Genomic DNA, 24,558 nt, shown 5'->3' with positions numbered 1-24,558 from the left:
CTGACAACAATGGGGGTAGTTTATAAAATAGAGGTGAACAAATCTCTGAGGTGGTGTCTGTTTAATATCTGGGGAGACTCAGCCCTTACAAATGCTGAGCGCTTTTGGATAACACTGGGATTCATGATTACAAAACGTAATATTGCGAGGAAGTGGAGAGCAATAAGTGTCCCAACTTTAAATGACTGAAAAACAATGTGTACACTTGGGAATATTCTGGTTCGGATCACAAATCCAGCAGGTAGATGTAATACAGGGGAGGGCAATGTCTCTGTGTTGGCGTTCATGTGCAAGAGAACAGCCCTGATCGAAGTCCTGGTGAGAAACTGGCTGCTGTGAGTCATCCCGGTGAAAAGGTCCCTGTGGGATTGGGTAACAGCCATGCTCACCCATGACTGAGCCAGCTGCCAACATCAGAAAACATCTGTCTGATCACTCAGCTTGGAGAGACCAAGATAGGCCAGGTGCATCCCCAGCTGCCGTGGCACACCTGTCTGCTCAGGAAATGCCCAGACTCTCCCCAACACAACATAATCTGGTGGCTTCCCCAATGCTATTGTCTGCCAATAAGAGCCTGCTGTGCAAGCTGGCCCAGTGGGTCAATGTCTTGAAGCTGAAAGTGGGACATCTGAGACCCCCGAAAAGTCAACTAGAGCATTTGGTTGAGGACACCAGTTGACACTTCACAGTGGTCACACTGGCTCCTGTGTCTCTCAGAGCCTCCACCCATTGCCCATTGATGGTGACCCACTGCCTGTCCGTAGAAATATTTGCAAACAAATGGGCTTTTGGCACCATCTCAATATCCCCCCGGAGAATTAAGGTCTCCTCTGTCTGCTCACCAAAGTGAATTGGGACTACCTCCTTCCCAAGCGCCACACTGGATACCATACATTTGCAGAAGCTGAGAGCATAAGGAGAAAACTTAAGGTTCTAAAAGCAGCAGGCATCATCCAGGAGTTTTGTATTCTCAATGCCTTGCCTAATGTCATCACCAGGAAAAGACTAATAGAATGTAAAGAGGAATATATCATCAAATCAGTGCAATGCAAAAGAGCTTGCATTAATGATGGCCTTCACAGCCTTTCTGGAGGCTGCTGTTTGCAGTACTGTACCCAAAAAGCAAACACCCTCTAATTCACAGGTGGAAAAAAAAGAAATGCAACCTAGAGAAGACCAAATTCAGCTTTACATCAAGGCTGTGAAGTCCATATAATGCCAGATAATTTATTTTTAACAGGAAATACACAGGAAAACACTTACAACTTATTCATACTAATGTGTGTCTCTCCTGTATTTCGTACATCGTGAGCTGAACCAATGCTTGAAAAGGAAATATACAAGGGCAGGTACTCACTATCCCAAAGTACATGTTTGCTACACAGAAGTCCCACTACTATCCCACTAAAAGCATTGCACCCTTACTGAAAAGTGCAGGTATTTTCCCTTTCAAAAGGTAGCGCTCTCAGAAGTGCAGGTAGTCTCTCATTAAAAGTGTTGCTGCCCTGCTGAAAAGTGCAGCTATACCTCCTTTCAAATTAAAGAAGTGCAGGTCATCTGTCCCAGACAGTGATGCTCATTCAAAGCAGTGGCCAAAGCTAATTCGACAGCTCTTTATGTAAATATGCAGCTTTTTGTGGCATAGTATTACATTTTACAGCAGTTTATATCATTGCAAAGCATAACAAATACTATCAGAAGAGGTGAACGGACACTGCTGCAAAGTGGCCGTTAGCTGTTTGAGCCCCACTCTCTCCCCATCCTCCATCCTGTCCTGGCTTTTTAGCACATTGCATTCTGGAATGTGTAATCTATGCTTCCTATTGGACATCAACGCCTACGAGTCCCAGCAGGCGGTTGCCTCTAATAATAATTGTCATTGTATTTATATAGCACTTACTACCCCTGATGAGGCGTTGAAGTGCTTTTAGGCGAGTAGTACGCTGTTCTAGAACCCAAAGGATTAGAGTTGGATTAGTATAGGGAAAAGTAAGTTGTAAATTTGAGCGGTGGACATGTGAGTCTGTTAGTTTGATTGAATACAATAAAGGAGGGAAGAGTCTATAAAGTGTTATTTGGGAGATCATAGACCTAGACTCTAAAATGTTTCTCTTGCGTTGTAGCAGGGATTCTGCTGGGAAACAGAACTGGGCTTTGGGATAACAGCACGTCAGAATGTAGGGACTGAGACTTTTTACCACATCAGTACCTGCAGGCCCAAATCCGATTAGCTCACAGGGCCTCACCTGAACTCCTAACCTTCCCAGAGTAAGAGGCAATTGTGGCAACATAGAACAAGATCATCTAGTCCCCAAGGGAACCGTAGAAACAGATCATCACCTTTCGTTTCTCACTCATGCATGTCCATAGTAAACAAAAGAAAGGCACATGGAGAGTTTACATTTATTGAAACTATCGTAGTCTATGATGAAGCAGTTGTGCTACGATTATAAAACAAATGCAACTAAGCAACGTAATCAGCATTACTAGCAAACTGTATACAATGAATAGCCCTACCATGGCAAAGATATATGTGGCTAGCCCTACCCTCACAGTGTGAGTAAGTGGACATTATAGGTGATCTCCTTAACTGGCAACAGACCCTCTATCTGGTGTAGTTAGGTGGTCGGCATCATAAGGGTAAACACAGTTTACACCAGGCTGTTGCATGCGTCTGTTCTAAAACCAGTCTTTCTGCCGGAATTCTCCTCTCTCCACCCCCCCCATGACAAAACACAGATTATATAATAAAATAAATGTGTAGGAAACCTACTGTGTTGCAGAGCTGCAGCTTTGCTACCATGTTATGTCTAAAATTTTAGGAACTGTTGATAAAACAAACAAAGAAAACAATGTACCACATTGTTGTGCACAACTAGTTAACCTAATAGATGTGCAGAGCAAAGAGTTACTGAATAACAAACAACATGGTACAACATGTTCCCAAAACAATCCCCCAAAAAATGTATTAGGTGTGGCTGTGCAGAGCTGAGGCAGCCTAAAACATTTAATACTTAAAACTAAGGGAGAACCAAAGTGGGGCCAGAAGGGGAATCACTACAGCGTTAATGAATAGTCATCCTGAAATAATATGTGAAAAATCATCTGTTATAAAACTAGAAATTAAATTGTCAAAAATTACAAAAAGTTAAATCTATTGACAACCAGCTTTACTTTCTAATGGAATTTATAGAACAAGAAGTGTTAACCTCATGATTTGACAACACTGGAAAACTGGCACCTGTTACTTTCTTACTAAGCCTGGGCAGAGCTACGTGGAATTCCGTGGAGTTACTGGAAAACTGCTCAAAATTCTGCGCAGTTCCGTGAACCGCGGAGTAACTTTTGAAACCCATTTATTATTACAACCGGGCTTCTTACCTTGTTAAACACTTATAAGGTCCCAAAAGCGAGACCTATTGGCTATGCCAATGCTTGTTATAACCTTAGTGCAAGTACTCAAATGCCTCATCACGTACTTGCTGCAATAGTGAGTGGCCCAGAAACACACTGAAACTATAATTGATGCAAAGATCATATTTTATATTCAGTCGCACTCATGATGAATAGTTCTGTCCTATAGTTCTGACGTCAATTGAAAATAAAATGCACACTCTTCCAATGTACGCATATTTTTTCCTAGCTGACCATCCATTTGTAAGAGAGTAGATGGACAATGTAATTTTACCCGATAACTCGAAAGACTTTTCGGACACTGAGAGCCCTGCCATCATGCCTTCATTTTGAGTGTCCTGTTTGATCTGTTATCTTTCAAATGTCAAGCTCAGTAGGATGTGCTAGCCACAAACGTAGCTTTTACACTCATTAGTTCAGTCATCCAAGACAGCTTTTCTTCTAATGAGGTTGAAAGAGGGCGGGGTTAGTGGGGGGTAACAGAAGAAAGGAGCAGAGCCGGAGAGCCTGGTCTGGTGTAAGAAAAGGATTTGTAAAGCAGGCCTCAATATTTAGAAGTAATTTACACCTTGAATAGTAGTAAAAGACAGCTACTCACCGAAATATCTTTGTGAACCAGCCCTACACTTATATGGTAAGTGTTAGGTAAGGAATATTTTCTTTTAGCGTTGCTTTAGATGTTTAGCTCCTCATTCAGATTAGAGGCTTGATTCGCAAACAATATTGGTTTTGCCAAATCAGTCCAACTGATTCCGAGATGTCAAAGTCAGAAGTGCAATGCACAAAAAAGTACTTTGTGATTCATAATTTAAGTTGAAAAGCACACATTGTGATCCTTTCCAAATTGCAAGTGAAGGGGAGACAAAAGGGCTTTGCCCTCCCTTGTCATTCGGGAAGATATGCACAAATGCTTTGTGACCCTCTTTTGTGGTTACAGAGCACAGTATAGTCGGTGCTTGCCAACAGCAGGCAGGGAGCATTCGCAAACTGTAAGTTATCCAAATTTGAAAGCATTTGTCCTGCTCGCGCAGGCTGGAGGTAATGGTAGCCTGGCCCCTTTAACGTACAGAGGTCAAAGACTGGGATGGAGTCCTACTGCCACATGTCTCATCTTTTCTTGCCTACCGTACCCAGACAGTGAAGTTGGGTAACTTTTATTCTCCTGTCTCTGCACTCCCCTGTGGAGTCCCACAGGGCTCCTCGCTAAGTCCAACGCTATTTAATATCTATGTAGCAGACTTAGCGAGGGTAATAAAGGCCCATGGGCTGCGACTTACATCCTACGCAGATGACACCCAACTGGTTCTGGCAATACACAAGGACGGCCCAGCGGTGGCAGCTAATTTCCAAAGCGCCATGCTTGCTGTCAGTACCTGGATGTCCTCCAACTGTCTGAGGCTTAACTCGGACAAAACCGAGGTCATGACCTTTGGTAATCTCTCCCCGGTTTGGTCTTCTGCCTGGTGGCCTGACCAGCTGGGCTCTCCTCCTGTCCCAGTTGATAAGGCCAGAAACCTGGGAGTCATTTTTGACAGCAAGCTGTCTTTCAACCTTCATGTCAACAAGGTTGTGTCATCTGCGTTCTTTATCTTAAAGAAAATTAGGAAAATACTGCCTTACCTTCCCACCTCAGCTGGGAAGACCCTGGTCTCTACCCTAGTGTTTTCCAAAATCGATTATGGGAACGCCCTCTTCCTTAATACTCAGAAACTTGTTCTATCTAAGTTGCAGTCCATACAAAATGCTGCTGCAAGAATTCTTCTTGACATCCCCCGCCGCCAGCCAACTACTCCAGCCATTCGTCACCTGCATTGGCTAAGAGTAGAGGGCCGCATTAAATTCAAGGCCCTCTGCATTGCCTATAAGGCAGTGCATGGTGTCGGTCCAAAGTTTCTAATTGAAGCATTCCAGTTGTATAGCCCCAAGAGACAGCTGAGATCCGCCAACTCCTGCCTGCTTCCGTTACCTCGCACCAGAACGGCAACCTGGGGAGACAGGCGCTTCCTGGTTGCCACACCTAAACTCTGGAACCGTTTGCCACTCACCATAAAAACTGCCCCCAATTTGATAAGCTTTCGCAGGCTCTTAAAGACATGGCTGTTCAATCAGTAATCCTGCGGCTTGGTCTCTCGTTTTTGTCACATGCGCCGAGACACCTTCGGGTATTTGTTTGCGCAATAAAAATCGCGAAATAAATAAATAAATAAATAAATAGGCCTCCATCCCAGAATATATACGTTCTCACTTGGAGGTGTAAGCCAGTCCCTGCCTCTTAAATGAGTGAAGCAGCATGTTTACAGCTGGTAATAAAAAGACCCTCTGCTGTGAAATGGCTTTGAGCATTGCTCGCACTGCAAATGGAGAGGCTTATCACAGAGCAATGCAAACAAGAAGGGCTGGGCGAGAAGGAAGGGGGGAATGCGAGGAGCCTGAATCCACGTGATGAAAAAAGAGGAGGAGAAGGGAGGAGGGAGATGCGAGCAGAGCATCAAAGGGCTCGGTGAGAAGGGAGGTGGGAATGCAAGGAGCAGAGGAGCAGCTGTGCACATGCACGCCATCGTGCGCTCAAGCTCTAGGCCAGCAAAACCATGTAGGTAGCACTTTTGAAAACCCACTTACAAAATGTCTCAAAGAGACAGCTTAAACTGTCTCAGCGAGACCTAAAAATGACAGCATTGAAAGATGTGATGCGAGCGAGCCTGAGGGAGAAAAGAGAATAATGTGTGAGGCGTGGTGAGGAGTAGGACTCGAGGAGGGAGGGAAGAGAAAGAAGAGTGAGCGTGGAGGGAAGAGGGTGAAGGGTGATAAGAAGGGAGGGAAGAGGAAGAAGAGTGAGTGACTCCGAGACAGAGGGAGAGGGCGGGGTGTCCCTCACAGCTCACTCACTTTCTCTTCTGGTGCTCGGCTTGGCAATGGCATCTGGTGTTGATATCCGCATAGGGCAAGCCCTCAGAGGTCTGCACAGAGCATCCCTCGGCTCTGAGGCCCAGGAGTGAGGGCAGGGTGTCCCTCGCAGCTCGCTCGCCTTCTTCAGTGCTCGGTTCCATTGCTGGTGATGTGTGTCCACAGAGCATTGGAAACCCTCAGAGGCCTGCACAGACCATCCCTCGGCTCGGAGGATCCACGAGGAGTGTGAGCCCACTCCAGTGAGTGCAGCTCACAGCAGGGCATACACCTCCTCAGAACAGGGCTCCGTGTGGCATGGGGTTCTCAGCTGTCCCTTGCTTACCTCCTGGCTATGGAATCTCTCTCAACCCCTGACCATCTCTCAGGCTCCGAGTCCAGACTCGTACCTACCCTGTCCTACTGTGCACCTGTGGACTTTCTCCCCCCCTGCAGCTGCACAGTGCACATAACACATTAACGACTCCAGTCCCACTACCAAACTAAAAAAAAAAAACTGCTCCCTATCGCACGGAGCATTTTGGAGTGGTGCATGTAGAAAAGGGCCTGAATGTCCCCCCTGTTCACATAATGAAATGGATGGTCGTATCGCCCGGTTGTATTAAATTTCAAAATTGCATTATTTAATGAAGGTAAGTACTCATGTTGGTAAACTCCGCTCTGCCAGCTGAGTTTTATTTTACCGAACTTCACACTCCAAGCAGAGTGCATAGTGCCAAAAACTCTGTGAACTCCGCCGGTGGAGCAGAGTTCACATCCCACCATTGTTTCTTACATGAAATGAAATATTCGGTGTAGTATGCTGACTTCTCAGTCTGCATTACCATCTAGTGGACGAATCATTATTATGTATTATTTGAGTCCCTTTTTAGGTTTTGCCATTGAAATCTATTGTTTTTTATATATCTTAAAGGGACTTGCATCCAACCTTCACTTTTTATTGGTCCTTATGCTTGCCAGTTTACTTTCCTCCATTTCTATTGGTTGTAGCCTGTTCTCCCTTCTGTGTCTATCTTATCAGTTTCCAGTGGCCTAACTACTCATTACCATCCGCGTTGGTGGTTCAAACTTATTCCTTCTGGTTAACGCTGCATACCGTTTACTGTTTACATTTTGTTATCTTTCCCTATAAGCACCTAATATTGCTATATTTTACTACTAAACAGGCAGTCACAATTGCAGTTACCTAGCAGTTAAAATGGGCTTGATTTAAATGGTGCAGGAGGTGCAGTGGCTACGGGGCCAAAAGCTCTAGGGAGCCCACTAAACACAAGTTATTACTAAATTTGACTACTAAACAGACAGTCACAAGTGCTGTTGTCTATCAGGCACTAGGGTCATGATTACAAAGGCGCAGCAGGTGCAGTGACACTTGGAACAAAAGCTCTAGGGCTAGGCACACAACTAAACACCTTATATTGCTATATTTTACTACTAAACAGCACTCACAAGTGCAGGCAATGGGGTCATGATTGAAATGGTGCAGCAGGTGCAGTGGCACCAGGGCCAAAAGTTGTCATAACTCCTCTAAATACTTAATATTGCTATATCTTACTACTAAAAAAAAAAAGCAGTCACAATTGCAGTTACCTTGCAGTTAAAAGAGGCATGGTTTGAATGGTGCAGCAGGTGCAGTGGCACCGTGGTCAAAAGCTCTACGGACCCCACTAAACACCGATTATTGCTATATTTTACAGCTAAACAGGCAGGCAGTCACAAGCGCAGTTATCTTTCAGACACTTGTTTGAGAATTATTTATTTGACCGCTCTACCACTGTTCTCGTAGACTCTATAGTTTCGTGCAGTCGACCAGTCAATGTAGGTGTCCCTCAGGGCTCCATTCTTACCCCCATGTTGTTTAATCTTTATTCAACACCTTTAGCTGGTATCATCAGATCATATGGTTTTGAAACCGTGTCGTATGCTGACGACACCCAATTGCTTGTTACCTTCGGCCCAGATTATGTTGATACTGAATCTCGTTTCAAAAACTGTATGGTCCAGGTGAATGAATGGATGGGTAGAAATAAATTACAATTAAATGGTAGCAAGACCGAGATTATCCTGTTTGGCAGAGCAGAAGAATTCTGGGCACATGATTGGTGGCCCTTGGAATTGGGCCCATGTCCTTCTCCTAAGCTAGCAGTTCGCAACATTGGAGTTACCATCAACAGTTCATTATCCATGAAAACCCATGTCAACCAGGTCCTTGGGGCCTGTTATGGTATCATGCGCAATCTTCGTAGAATCTTCAAGTGGCCCTCCATTGAAGCCAGGAAACCTATGGTGCAGGGTCTTGTTATTAGCCGACTGGATTATGAGAATGCTTTGCTGGTGGCACTTAATGAAGATCTGCTTTCCAAGCTCCAGATTCTTCAGAACACCGCCGCCAGACTCATTCTCAATCTTCCTTCCAGATCGGCTTCTGCCCCTAATCTTAAAATTCTTCATTGGCTCACGGTGAGGCAAAGAGGCCTCTTCAAAATCTTATGTTTTACACATAGGGTAATGTATTGCACCGGCCCAAGATATCTAGCTAAAAAGCTTCAATGGTACACGCTGGGAAGATCTTTAAGGTCTGGTTCCAAATCGTACCTTGTTCAGCCTCGCATTCGTACCTCTCGGAATGGAGGCCGATCATTTCCCTACTTGGCCCCTATGCTCTGGAATAAGCTACCATCACACCTCCCGTCCATAGTTGACCATAGATGTTTTCGTAGGGAACTAAACACGTGGCTATTCCCCCAGTAAGCGTGCATGTCACTGTTTCCTGTCGCTGTCCTTTTTCGCTGTTATTGTAGCCCAGCGCCATGAGACCTCTCCGGTGATATGTTGCGCTTAACAAAAGCTTTTGACATTGACATTGACTAGGGTCATGCTTTAAATGGTGTAGCAGGTGCAGTGGCGCTGGGACTTACTATAACAAATGCCTAGAAAAAAATACAGTATTTGTTACAACATACAAGATTCAAAGTATATAGCACAATAATTAAAAATTTCACACTGTACTGTTTAAATTAAGAAAAATTGTAAAGCCATAAGTAACACATTGCCAATGACAATGCAAGTGCAAATATTTACTACATGTTCATTATTGTTTCAGAGTTTATGTTCATGTTTAAGAATTTTCTGAATAATAATAAACTGTGCAGTGCAAAATTAATAAAAATACTTTGTGAGAGAAATCTGTAATAAAAACAAAAAACGTGAACATCTTAATAAAACAATCTCACTTTCAATGTTTCTTTCACTTATATTGCACAGCTGCTCAAATGCTCATTTGAAAAATGTAAAGTTAATTTTCATTTTGTTTATCTCAACAATGGACAATAACCAAACAAAACCTTTCCATCTACTTTTCAAATTCTTGTTTTTTTGGATTTGGAAAAACAGCGCTTACGCTGTACTTGTATGTTTTTTTTATCCATGCTTCATCTATTCTCCTCATAGCTGAACCACTTCCAAGCCTAATTCTGCACAATAGATTACATTTTTGTACATAAACAAGTCATAACACTTTAACAGACTTTCTTTAACTTATATTGTACAACTACTCAGCAAGCTATAACTTATAACAAAAAAATCAAATTATTAATTACATAAGCGAAACCTAATGCATTGCCTAATGTTTGTTGTTCCACTTTTAATACACAGTGAACTGATTCCAAGAGGAGGGGGAGGTGCAAGTGCCAGGACCCACGAGAAGTACCATATTAGAGAATGTGTTTAGTGAGATGGCACTGAATACATAGAACGAGCTCCCAGAAGTCACAGAGGTGATGAAACAGTAAATGAATTCAGAAATGGGGTTGCCGGGGACTTCTCAGTGAATATATAGTCTCTGTAATTAGCCGTGAACCCCCCTCTCCAGTCTCACCGTGACCCGGCAGTACTGCTCATGCACCTCTCTCTCTGGTTGCAAATTGTGACCTCTTACTCCTGATCTCCTTCCACAATCACAATTTGTGACCTCGCCTTCTAGAAGCCCCTACTTGCAGTTCAGCCCCCTGTGCTTCTGGTATGGGCCCCTAAAACGGCACTCATTTGGTCTCTCCTCCTCTGCCTTTTGCAGCGCATCGCTGTGCGTATTTTTGTTTGTAAAGCACTCACTAAGTAGCTTACTGGCTTCTAGGTGCGGTAACATGCATGTGAGTGCTCTTCACATCGGCAGCTCGTATGATTTTATATTTAGATTTAGCACTAGCTAGGTACAATGCTCACTCCTTTTCATGCTGCACTCCATTAGGCCGGGGTGTAGCTTCAGGGGGGTGTTTGGGTTTATTACACTAATACATGTATTTCTTTAACAAATAGTTGGGCACAGAAGCTATCAGTCTGGTATGGGAAGGTGCCTCTTGGATTTCACCTGGGATTTTTAGATGCTCACTTAGACAAAAAAACACACATGCACATTCTCACCTCGGTTTTGATGGTCTTAAAACGTGGTTATTTCACAAAATGCTGTGTTTTAAGTATCCGCTCACAATCCGCACTTCTTTCCCTTTCCAGTGGCCCTTAAGCCCCCACATGCACTGCTTCTCATATAATGATTAACATGATACGCCAGCGCGATTGTCGGAAAATCTGAAGCTCACATCCTCCCAGTCTCACTGAGCAAGCTACGCCCCTGACTATAGGGTCACCATGAGTCCATCTCCCCAGGCATAGTGCCCCGGCATTGCTGGAGCACAGCATCACGTTATCTCTTCAAACACATTCCATCCACCCTGTTGGATGGGCCACACAATTCCAGGGTTTTACATCTGTTATCAGCCAGAGGGGTCATCACTTCCATTACAACAACAATTTTGTAGGGTGACCGTATTCAAAGGCCTTTATCCACTACCACCAGACAGGGTCAGAAGAGGGAAGTGTTAAGTTGTGGCCGAAAGATCTTCATATTGTGGCCTCTCTTTGTCAGGGGGCGGCCCTAAGACACGCAGTCTACCTCGCGGCTCCTGGAAGTCAATATGGCATCCAGGATCCGTTTGTTAGAGTTGGAGACAGGGACCTGCATATAGAGCCACACAGCAGGTGAAGGGATTACCCTAATGAGTTCTGGTGGGAATCCAGTGCTCCCTCAAGGTTCCTCTGAGGGGGTTGACAGCTCTACTTTGGCAGGATTGAACCATCCCCATTGTTCCCTGATCTGGGTGTCATAATGTGCTCACAGATCCACAGTGTTGCCCCCATACAAAACCCCATGTGTCCAGTGTTGGTGCCGCTGAGTTGCAGTCAAAGATGGCAAGTCACTAAAGATGGCGATGGACGACAGTCCAAAAGCAAGGGCCACTCAGTAGGATGCTGGAGTGATGAAAGGGACAATGCTTGGCTTAATCCTGGCTGGGAGGGATGAAAGGCACCAGTAGCTGAACTCTCATTCATTTTCAGACTGCCTTGGCATCTTTTTTACAGTGTGTAATAATCTTCTGGCACTTGCTTTGTTAGTTTCAATACATTGCCATGTTTTGTGCCTGTTTTGGTTTTGTTTCCACCATTGTTCTTGCTCTGTACTTGTTATTGCTCAGTGCTCTTGAGTGCATGCAGTGTGAGATGTCAGTGCAAGACAGATCATAGAAAATAACCCAGGAGGCCACACACATCCCATGGGAGAGTCGCGTACAATGTGTTAACCCTTGCGGCTACATTTTTAATCATTCATTTAAATGTTATTCATTCATTTATAAAACAGCATATTTTTGCCCGGTGAATGTCTGTAAAATATACAATGGGCCCTTGTACTGAAAAGTTTGGAGAGCCCTGGCTTAGACATAAGATATGCCCTGTGGCCTCCTAATGTGCCTTCCTTTGCCCCATCCTAGAAAGTGATCTTTTCCCTATTTAGCATACGGGCATCTTCAGTCTTAAAAATGCCAATTCCCAATCCAGCATCCTTTGCAGATGTCTGAATGAGGTAAGAAAATTCATCGGATCATTGCATAATTTCATTTAGGATAAAAAAATTGAATTTCCAATTACTAGATCCAGTTTTAATACAGAAAAGAAATCTCAAAGGAGCTTTGGGAGACACAGAAGAGTCTTTCAACAAACACTTTCCAAGGGCTTCCATTTGAGCCCGTGGGTCAACAGCACGTAATTTGGCTCCTTACCATGCTTGCCGCTAATAGAGTTTCTCAGGGGCTCTACTGACAGGGCCCCATAAGGTCATTCAAACATTTTCCAAGTATTGACGGATGCAAGGAGGGACGTTTTTAGATTCATTATATGGTTATCCCACTTTATTTTACTTGAGAATTTGAGACCCAGATATTTATAGCCAGCAACCTGCTCCACAAGAATAAAATGTAAATACGACTTGAATTTCTTTGTTCGCCTTGAAAGAATCAGGGTCTTAGTTTATTCAACATTAATAATAAGTCTGTTACATTCACAATAGGAATGGAGAGCATGAGGTGTTCACTGCAGAGCAATTGAAATATATTGCATTATAACTAAATACATAAGACAGTATACATGAGCTCCCCCTATTTTTTGAGAGAAAGAATTGGTGTCATCCAATTCTGTCACGAGATAGGCGAGGAAAAAGCTAAAAAGCCAGTCTGCTAAAACTTACCCCTGCCATGAGCCACTCTGCACCCGAATTTATCGAGAAAGGGTTCCTGAGCCATATAGGCCTACCCAGACCCAGTTATTAGTGCGCAATTCTTGTAGTACAAACAGCAGATCTTGATGAACTATCCATCAACTAACTTTTCCCAAAGGATACCACAGTGAACTCGGTCAAAGGCAGCCCAGAATTTATGTATATGAGTAGCAAGAGCAGTGGGTCGAATGACTCCAGAATGTACGGATGTATGTACTTTTGCACCAATAAAACAAATTAAAAATAAATTTAAAAAAGCAGCCCAGAATTCAACAAAGCTGCAGCATAACTTACCCACCGTTGCTATCCGCCTCCTCACCGTTGCCGAGAGTACCATGCAATGGTCAATTATAGAGTGATTCCGCCTAAATCCCCCTTGTTCTCTTTGGATGATATTGGTTAGGGCTTCTAAAGATTTCAGTAGAGGAAGATCATACATCTTTGCTGTGGTACCCAACAGAGGAATCAATCTATAGGTGACACTTAGCCGCAACATCTTTGAGGCACTTCTTATTAAAGGGTTTAATAATTGTACACCTCCATAAATCTGGTATTTCCCCTGATGACTAGACCCACAAGCGAAGGACCGATTCCCACCAAAACGGTTCTGCTTTAAACAAAACTGCTGCCAGATTATCTGGCCCACCCCCGCTATGATTTCATATTGTTAATCATTTCAATACTAAAACCTGTTTTCCTGTAAGACTAGTAACAGTTCGCTCTTCTGCTGTGTAACAGAGGGTTGTTTCTTCAAATTTTGGCAAGATTTTTTTTAATTTTGCCGTCAATGTACACAATGATACATGTGTGCATAAAAATTAAATCGAATCACTGTTGTCTAAATCACTCGATATGACTCCTCCATCAACCCCGAGTCAGAAATGTGTGGTCAGGCAGGCCCTACGACCTCGGCCTGAGGCAACTCATTGACAGATCACAGGTGGGGTGGCACGTAATCATCAGAACAAACGTGCAAACTGGAAAATCCCAAATTGATCCTCACAGATAGGCAGTGACACCACAATGATCCAGGAGATTTGCCCCAATAAAGCGAACATGGCTGGAGAGGCACGCATTCCCAAAACACCATAAAATTAGATGCCACAGGAAGTTAGGAACACTCAGCCAATTAGGACACAGCACAGACAGCACATGCAGTGATCACGCGCTCCCCATGCTGGACATCTAACACTACCTGGTTTCTAAGTCTAACACTACCTGTTGTTGGCTCCGTCTGACCCTACATGGTAACTGATTATGTTCTATCTTAGAGTGGTCTTGAATGATTCCCAAAGGACCTCTCATGACGTCACTGAGTTTGTGTTCTGTTGGAAAAAGGAGTCTACAGAATCTGCAAGTTGCCGCCTGTGTTCTGGGTTAGTTAGCAGCCATGCATCTAGACATCAGTTCCACCTGCTGGCCCCAAGGCCCGCCCCCCACAGTCGGTAAAAAGACCGATGGGTGCCACAATAGAAGGTGTAGCTGCACTCAGTGGGATGGAGCGTCCTCCAAGGGTCAGTGTGACCTACTGCTGCCATGAATTGGGACAGTGGAGTCATCTCTGAGGTCAGCTCCCTTCTGTCCACCGAACTGTCCCACTCCCAGTTGACCACCCCATTGCGGTCCCAACCTATTATCTATGACTCTAGTCTAGGGGTAATTACACCAGAAGCACCCCTGTAGTTTCAAGAAATATTGTTGTCAAAGTTGAAGGGGCATAGAGATGAAGCAGGGAGAGTGGTGCACCGTGATCCAGGCCGTGAAAGCGACATATCTGCCCATCTTGGCATACCACGCCTGGTTAACCCTAAATGGGAAGCTTTACCAGAGGATCATGATGTCCATGCCTTATGATCCCCTAGAAAAGCTGTCATGATATGCTTTTGGAGGCAAAGGGCATCTGGAGTTCAGCGGCGTGCCGCTTGCAAGACTGCTTCTTATTTAACTCGGTCAAGGAGGCCATTCATATTTCATGTATGAGCCCTCCCTCGACCAGCACCTACGTTATCTCCACCTGCCATCTGATTAAAAAAAAATGTAATTGGGGCAAGCAATTGCGTACAGGAAATGTGGATTCCGGATATGTCAGTGTCGTGCAACAGAGTTCAGCAATAAACAAAGAAACTCAACAACCTCCCTCAACCCCCCCCCACACACACACACACACATTTCCTGAACCTAAAGCATCTGTTGTGGCGTTGTCAAGGGACGAACTATCAACAAGCAACACACAGATAAACACACTATAAAGGGGAGCACTCAGAAATATTAAAGTACCTAAAAAATCATTTTAAACGAATAATCAACAAACATCCAATATGTGTCCAAATATAAGTTAATTCTCCATACAGTCCATAGAGATCACTTAAGCCAATGTCTGCTATGCAAAATTATTTTCTTCAAGATAAATTCTCAGCCCAGCCAAAGCGTTTCGTCCAACCAACAGGACTTCATCAGAGCTGTAAATAAACACGCAAAAGCACCTATTAGATTAAAACATTTTCAATACTTCTCCCACTATACAACCACCCCATAACTATGTTATGTACATCAAAACAGAGACTGAATTTCAAATAAACATACATATATATTATAAATCATAATATTTGTATAAATGTGAAGACTCCATTCCACAATGTACAGAAATTTAGAAGTTCATTAAATTAATCATAGATCTAAAGATCTCCCACATTATTTCATGATCATCTCGTAATGATAGAGGACCTCATGTACAAGGTAACTTACCAAGGATAAACCAAACAAACATTTGAATATACACATATCTTTATCATTACAAATCCTTCATTTTTAGAAACATGCCATAGTGTTTAAGTGACTACACAAATTAATGTTATCCATATTAGATTAGGTGCATTTAGCAAGTAATATTCAACAATTTAAACAAGCATTGGCATAGCCAATAGGTCTCGCTTTTGGGACCTTATAAGTATTTAGTTATACAGAACACATATCCTTGGTGCACCAACATCAACTGTTTCATGGCTAAACACTTCTAAGGTCCCAAAGGCGAGATCTATTGGCTATGCCAATGCTTTTTTTTTTGTTGTCTCACTGATGGTGTGGTATGCACAGTTTACCTGGACCAGCATTTTAAGATTATGACACGAGCAGGTGGTGTGAGCAAGCATAGGCCCTGGCTGTCTTATCATAAGGTGCGGGCAGGTGGAATGGAGCTGCAGTTCTAAGTGAGTGTGGAAATCAAAGGGTGGACAATGGTAACCCAAATGGTCTAAGGGATGAATTAGGTGAGCAGCCCAGGCAAGTTGTTTCCTTTAAGTGGTGGCTGGAGCAAGACCATTAGGGTGCAGCAAGGCTATCACAGTATAGAAGGGGCTGTGGAAAAGGCTTGGGTGGGTGGGAAATGGACTGGGATTAGGGTGTCATTTACCAACAGAGGACTCTCAAGCGAGTATCTTTCATGGGCACTGCGTTAGAGGTGTGCTGGCATGCGTCATTCCTCTGTGGTGCAGTCAATGTATAGTGTAAAGATGGGTGCATAATCCTGCATTCAACACTGGCCTAAAGCAGGAGCCTCTCCACAAAATAAACAGAAATAATCAAAAAATGCACACTCCAATTTTTTAACGTGTTTGTCAATGTTTGTGGTGCTGTAGTAGTAGTGCTCCGTTGTTGGAAGAAATAAATACTTCAACTAACCCTGTTTACTTTTGCTATAATCGCGGCACGTAAAGCGTGGGTGCCGCGATTATAGCAAAAGTAAAGAAATAGAAAAAAACATCTATTTCTTTACTTTTGCTATAATCGCGGCACCCGCGCTTCACTTTTAACATTAAAAGTGAAGCGTGGGTGCAGCGATTATAGCAAAAGTAAAGAAATAGATTTTTTTTCTATTTCTTTACTTTTGCTATAATCGCTGCACCCGCGCTTCACTTTTAATGTTAAAAGTGTGTGTGAAAGACAGATGGCGGCTGCGCGCGTGCACGCTTGCGTGAACGCAAGCGCTAGGCCAGCCAAAGCGTGGGGTAGCAGCACTTTTAAAATCCACCTACAAACGCAAGAGCTAGGCCAGCCAAAGCGTAGGGTAGCAGCACTTTTAAAACCCACCTACAAAATGTCTTGCAGGGCAGCGCATGCGCTGACTCAACGAGACCTAAAAAACGACCTAACACAGTAAACATCGGTAATATAAAGAAACCTCTGTTGCTACTTACATCCTATTATTAGTGGTCTAATCAACATTTCTACTTCCCAGGTACTAGAGTGTCCATATTGCTTGTTTATTATACTTCAGCAAAAAAGCAGATATGGCCCAAAAAATTGACTACCCAAGTTCCAGAAACAAACATACACATATGTCAAAATATTCGCACCACTATACAAATATCCACATGCTTATAATACACAATCAAACAAACACATTTCCCAACCCCAAAAAATTAGAACCGAGTTCTCATCATTTCATTTGCTATAACTGTCACTTCTCTCACACAATATCACTTTTACTTATAAAACTCACCTACTATATGGAGCAACATCAAATCATCCATTCTAAAGTATACCACACCAGTGATGCCATCTTAGACTGGCTAATCCATAAATTCCGGAAACAAACAGACACATACATCAAAATATTCACACCAATATACAAATATCTACACGCTCATAATGTACAATCAAACTGACACATTTCCCACACCTAAAAATCGTATAACCATGCAAGGGGATGCAAGGCAACACAAGTGCTTAAATCAGAGTTAGTAAGTCACCTTGCGTAACTTAGTAAATCTGGAGTAACACAAGGAAGTGCAAGTCACTGCCTTGAGTTACTTTGTGTTGTGAAGGTGTTCCATGGGTGGAGTGTGGATGTTCCTACGCATCCACCCATGGTTTTTGGAGCATTCCCAGATTTACTCACACTAATAAACCTGGGAATGCATCAAAATGTTAAGCCCTCCCAGGTGAAGTGTACCGAGGAGAAATATCAATCAATCAATCAATTCGTATTTGTATAGCGCAGCTCTTCACCCACAAGGGTATCCAGGGGCTGGGTTGCTGGGCTCATTCGAAAAGCCAAGTCTTGAGTCTCATCCAGAATTCCGCCAGAGAGGCTGGTGTCTAGAGGTGGAGGGGGAGCCCATTCCAGGACTTGGCGGTGAGGTAGGAGAAGCAACAGGCTCTACTGTGCCTTTAGTGGATGCGTGGTGTCTGTGTAAGAGTGAGGGAGGCAGAGCAAAGGTCTCTGGAGGGTTGGTGGAAGTTCAGGCAGTGGATGATGTATGCTGGTCGTTGGTTGTGAAGGGCTTTGTAGGCGTGTGTCAGCATCTTGAATTAGTATCTTTCCTGAACGGGGAGCTAGGGGAGTTTCCTGAGGTGGGGAATGATGTGAGGCCATTTGGGTAGGTTGAGGATGAGCCTGGCCACTTAGTTCTGCATCATCTGGAGTACCTTTATGAGTTGTGTGGTGGTTTCTGCATACAGTGCGTCACTGTAGTTCAGCCGGCTGGTGACTAGGTCTTGAGTGATGATTTTCCTAGTGTCAATGGGGAGCCATTTGAAGATCCTTCTGAGCATGCAGAGTGTGTGGAAGCAGGATTAGGCAATTGTGTTGACCTGTTGTTTCATGGTGAGCCTGCTGTCCAGGATGATGCCAAGGTTGAGGGCATGGTCTGTAGGTGTGAGGGTAGGTCTGAGTTCAGCAGGCCGCAAGGTGTCATTCCAGGGGGAGGCTTTATTCCCAAGGATCAGCACTTCATTCTTGTCCGTGTTGAGCCTCAGACAGTTGGTCCTCATCCAGATGGTGACATATGTCATGCATGGTGGAGGGGTCTGCTGAGAGCGAGAGGATGAGCTGGATGTCATTGGTGTACGATAAGATGTTGAAGTCATGAGTTCTGACGATGTGGACAAGGGGTGTCATGTAAGTATTAAAGCGGGTGGGCCTGAGGAATGAACCTTAAGCAATGCTGCAAATGGTCCTCCTGGGTTCTAAGGTGAAGGGTGATAGGCGGGTTTTCTGTGCTCATCCTGTGCGGAAGGATGCAATCCATCTGAGGGCGTCTCCCTGGATTACAATGTGGTGGAGTCTCTCAATGAGTGTGTGGTGGGATACAGTGTTGAATGCTGCGGAGAGGTTGAGGAGGATCAGGGTCACTGATTGTCCCCTGTCGAGGAGAGTGCGGATTTCGTCAGTGGCTGCGATCAGGGCAGCCTCAGAAAAGAAAGTTATTTCTGTTCCTTATTTCCTCTTTCTACATATGATGCATTCGGCAGTACACATAGAAACAGGAAAATGCCTCTGAGGATTGTTTTCATGCAGGAAGGTGCCTTCCTGAACAAAAACAATCCTGCCAGTATTGCATGCACCCTTGCAAGGGTGCCTGCATTGGCGCCTGGCAACCACAAGTTCACCAGCACAGAGAGAGAGAGAACAGCAATGTGCCATTTGATAGTAAATATGACACATTTCTTACTCTCGCCATTTGACGCATTGCAGTTCAGCAACGTATCTTGCTGTGTTGCGCCAAATGTTTATCAATCTGGGCCTGGAAGTGTAGAGTGTCTGAATCAAGACTAGCCAGCTTTGGAAATCCTGGCACGCAGCAGCACTGGTGGCAGACTGTCAAACATCCTGTGGGCATTGGTTAGCACTCCTAGCCATAGCTGAGGAAACAAAATTAGATAGATGTAGTAAATTATGAATGGGTTGGGGTTGATGGTGCTAGGAAAGATGGGGTGACTTGACGTCGCCAAACATGGCACGCTTGCTCCAAGGGATGGCCTCGTATGGATTATGTACAATAAGCTCCCAAATGTTTAAGAACATAGGGGTGGATGGCAAGCTTACTTCAAATGGGTTAAGTACGTTTAATGGAAATACCAGGTATGAAGTTATTTGGTGGATTGGCCTTTAAAAGCATATGCTTGTTTCTGTCTTTAAATTGTTGAATAGTTTATTTGGTTTAGATTTGTTCTAATGACATTTCAATAGATTACAACAAAAACACTGAGAATGGGCAGCCATTGGGTGGAAAGCAAAGGAAGCGCAGCAGAACACAAAAGGGCTAACAGGTAAGCCAGGCGGCAGAGGAGAAGGGTTCAGAAAGGGCATATGGGAGTGAGATCCATGTGCCAGAAAGAACCTTTAATGCCTGCACTGCCGGTGTCATTGTGCGACACCTGGAAGTCTGACAACGTCACTTCCAATGTAAGCTACTCCCATGCCCACATGCATAAAGAAGATCAATGCACAAGGCAAGGAATGGCTGCTTCACCATCCTTGCAAAGCAATGGAAGCTGTAATTTTGCACTGTAGGATATGTGGCTCAATGTAAGCAATTTTGGGAAGAATCCACCATCTACTGCTGCTGAGGGGTCAGTTTCTTGAATGACAGACTCCATAGATTTAAAGATAGTTTTTCAAAATGACTGAAATACGAATACATTTTTAAAACCAAACTCAATATCAAGTCATGCACTACACAAAATCCTTAATGCATCCTGAATAATCATCTGCATGTTGTGGTTTGCTTTGATGTTTCAAGATGAGTTAAGGTTTTTCATTTTGTCACTTTGTGGTATGTGCTTGTGTTTTTTCCATTTCATTACAGTTCCATCCCATAATTTCTCTTTGTGCTCCTCAGGTGGGCAAGTACAATGTGAAGGTTGAAGAGGACCTGGGCCAGGTACTGCTGGTTCGCCTCCAAAAGGAGCCCTTCTCAGTCTTCCCCCAGGACAGCTGGTACTGCAATGAGGTGACTGTCGAACCCCCTAGTGGGGAGTCCCTCCGCTTCCCATGCTACCGCTGGATCGAAGGCTACATAACCGTGGAGCTCAGGGAAGGAACAGGTAAGACCACAGCCATGAAGACCAGGGCATGGTGCACTTGATCTTGGGAAATTTGAGAATCTTTGCCTTTTCTTTAACAGAGATGTTCTTTATGGTGTTAGTCAAGGAGGGTTGCCAGTGCTTGACGTTATGTGCTGTGGAGGGAGCTGACTTCCTACATATCACATGGTCATACCCTCAGATTCAAACTTATTGGCGGGAGGTCGAAGAAGCATTAAAACTAATGACTGAACACACTCTAGTCTTCACGCCATTGGTAGCGGTGTTGGGACACACAGGAGAAGTGGAAGCGGGATATCAAAGATATGTCTCACTTTGTCTCTTTTTAGCCAAAAGGCAGATTGTGTGTCGATAGGAGAGAGGATCAGCACCGAAATTCAAAGATTCGCTAAAAGACTCAACATATTGTAAGGATCAGCTACTCACATGCTGAGTTGCTGCCACCTAGCTCTAGACCCAGTGATATATGGGGACCATTATAATCCTACCTTCTCACCTAGGAGCACGACAATGTGGAGGACCTCGGGGCATATCAGCAAGGGCCGGCGATAATTATCGCTCAACGCGCTTAGTGCGAGGATAATTATCGCCGGCTAACGCTGAATTTTATCGCTGAGATAGCGTGCTATCAGCAACGCTTATCTCAACAGCGATAAAATTCCAGGCGCAAGCTGCCATATGTGCGATTATCGCTGGAAATCCTGTGATAATCGCACAACGGTTGGCGATAGCTTGTTGATGGGGCAGGGCAGACTCAGCCTTCCATTGGATATCATGGCTAAGTCAGGTGAAAAGCAGGTGTAAGGAAAGTAGCGATAACCGCGGTTAGCGCTACTTTTCTTATCGCTCTGCAGGTTAGCGTGAGGCTAGATGTCGCTTAGCAACATTTCTCACGTTCGTTTGGGAAGGAACGCCCACTTTGCATCTCATTAGAGATGCAAAGCTGGGCGTTAAGGGAAAGGGCGCTAAGGCAAGGATTCACGCGATAGCCTGACCTTGCTGATAAAGCGATAAAAGTATTGCTGCTTTTCAGCCGAAAACGGACGCAAAAGCGGTGATAATTTTATAGCGCCGCCTTGATGATATGCCCCCACATTCGGATACAGTAGCTCAAGACACACCTTACAAACCTCCATTATTGAGAACCTATGTACTCTGCCGTTGGTATAGTCTGCCCATCGATACAACTCTGTGCATCTGTATGGGAAAAATCACGATCATCACAATTCCATTGTTGCGGATGCATTGTATCTCACACTGTTTACTTACTGGTCATTGCTTTGGCTGTAGAAGGCTCTATTGTGTCTTGGCGGATCGATTATGGGAGAATGAGGCTTTAATACATGTCTATTGCACAAGATAATACGATATGATGTTGCACACGATTGTTCTCAATGTCGAATGGTATCCCTGGATTACTCCTATTGTACAAATCCAGGATGAATGTATCATTTATGAGATTAACAAAAACTATCAATAAAAAAAGAAATAATAAGATGAAGACTTTATGTTGACTCCTCAGACTTCCGGGTCACAAGGAAACCCTTCATTTCTCATGGATTCTTGCTTGAGTCTGAGAAGGATTAGATGAGACCTGGTGAAATATGGTCACTAATGATATTAACTACCATAAGGGAATTCCCCACGATCATGAGACATTGGCTAAATTTAGCACAAAGTGCATTAACAAAGAAATAGTCGTGAGTTGAGAGTATAGGTGCATTTTGGTGGTTACGGCAAATTTAGACTGCGGAGCAAACCAAGACAGTGCACCATTAACAACCAACATTGCACAGCTATTTCATTGAGACAGTAACTGGGTTAACACAGAAAAATGCTAGTCTGGCTCTGGGTAGAGAGGTTAGAGCTGTGTGAGTAGAATAGCAGTAGCTTGGCAGTGGGTAAATAGGCAAGCACTGAGATGGTGTATGGTACACTGCATTGCATTGGATGGCACTGGATAGACAAAATAGTAGTGAGATGACATTAGACAGATAGGATGGTGTTGAGTAGATGGGATGCAATTTAGTAAATTGGATAGCATTAGATGAATAAGTTGGGACTGGAATAATAAAGGATAAATATTACAACCCATAGTAATGCGCTGTATCAGCCATTAAATGCCTGCTACAGTGTTATGGGCCCAAGCAGAAGGCAAGGGCCTATTACAAGGGAGCTGGACTTTGAAATTAAGGGCTGGAATAGCCTTCTACAGCAGGACATTGGGCTTTTTGAACATTTCACCCCATGAGTGCAGAATATCCTATAACAGCATTGTACCCCACTGCTGAGGGCACTACCAGTCACTGAAGACCCTCTTCCTAGTCACAGGCCAAAGCCATACGTAAAGGCCTATAACTACGTAGAGGACGTTTAAAAGCGGGAATAGCCAGTGGTTGGAACGTTCTAATAGCATTATAACCCTTTGCGTCTGAGGGTGATAAAGTTCTTAAATAAACAGGGAGAAATAGAAAGACAAACATTGGAATGTTGGAGCAGAAGATCAGTAGCAACCAATGTTGGCCCAAGTCAATTAATTGCCTTCATGGGAGCTCTCACCTTTCCAATGTTCTATGTTCTCAGTAGGATGGTATTCAGCAGGAACACGTTAGGATGACATTGAGACAATAGCTTAATTGTATGGTGGCCCTGTGTAAATAAATTTGCATTTGATACATTGGTTAGTGCTGTTGTGATGTCACTAGTTAAGTCTGATAGAGCTGGGTGAGCAGGATAGCATTAGGATGGCACTCCGTAAATTGAATAGCGTTGAGATAGTGTATTATAATTAGGAGAGCACTGGGATGGCTTTGGATAGAATAGTGTTGAGGTGGCACTGGGTAATGAATGGTGTTTAGTGAATGTAATGGTGCTGGGTAAATGGGTTGGAGTTGGGATAGTACAGATGAAATACAATACTGTCATTGTGGTATTTGGTAGGATTGTCTTGGGACAGCATTGACAAAGTAGGTTATCTTTATGGTGGCATAGGGTTCAGGTTCAAGGCTTCCTAGTGAGATGTCACACATGTTCATCCCCAATGGTCGCCTATGTAGGATTCTGCCCCTAATAAAGGTGAAAATAAATATTGAGTACAAGGCAATAGAGTGACATAGGGATGTACTTCTTATCATCCATCCCTTTCATCCCTTTCCTAATGCTGTGATGTTCTTTCAGCTAAATTAATCTACGAAGACGACCAGCCCCTTCTTTTACAACATCGAGAAGTTGAATTGAAGAACAACCGAGCTTCTTTTCGGTAAGGCAAGTCTGGGGTTAGCAGGGGCAAGTCCAAGAGCATCTCTTCATTTGTGGTGTTTTGTAGCTGTGGCATTTGAATTAGTAGAAATGGACAGTCTGTCATCTGTTTTAAATTTATATTTCTCTGTTAAAAAATACCTGGTTTTAGTGATTTTTTCCCCCAATGTTTTTACTGATATTCCAACAACATTACCAGCCTTGCCTGTACAAACCTAGCTCGGTGGTAACTCTAAAGGACAGTAGGGTTTGTTACAGGGAGAAGAGTTTGGACTGGGCAATGTATGATCATTTTAGGGTAACTTTTAAGGGTGTTTTATATGTAATGCAAGTAGCTCTTATTTTGAACCTGGATAAATATTGTATTGCAAAATAACTGTATAAGTGTAATCTTATCGCGAAGGAAGAGTCTTGACTCACCGGTCAGCCGGGTACAGCAGGAACGATGCGTTGCTAATAGACCCTCTCCCCACAGGGGTGACACTCCTGCGTGCTCATGAAACACCACATGTATGTCACACCTCTAGGGGGAAGGGTAAAAAGGGAGAAAA

General features: G+C 43.8%; 1 protein-coding gene across 1 annotated transcript in view; it reads left to right on the top strand.

Annotated features, from left to right (window-relative positions):
- Positions 1–24,558, top strand: part of LOC146782648 (hydroperoxide isomerase ALOXE3-like) — a 287,130-nt gene that overhangs the window by 95,297 nt on the left and 167,275 nt on the right. Inside the window, exons 2-3 of the mRNA XM_085638987.1 lie at positions 20,545–20,749; positions 23,927–24,008. Coding sequence (XP_085495113.1) covers positions 20,545–20,749; positions 23,927–24,008 — 287 coding nt within the window. The remainder of the gene's footprint in view (positions 1–20,544; positions 20,750–23,926; positions 24,009–24,558) is intronic.

Source organism: Triturus cristatus, chromosome 12 (genome assembly GCF_964204655.1).
Source record: "Triturus cristatus chromosome 12, aTriCri1.1, whole genome shotgun sequence".
NCBI lineage: Eukaryota > Metazoa > Chordata > Amphibia > Caudata > Salamandridae > Triturus > Triturus cristatus.
Note: the sequence above shows the minus strand (reverse complement) of the source record. Positions and strands in the feature narration are given on the sequence as shown.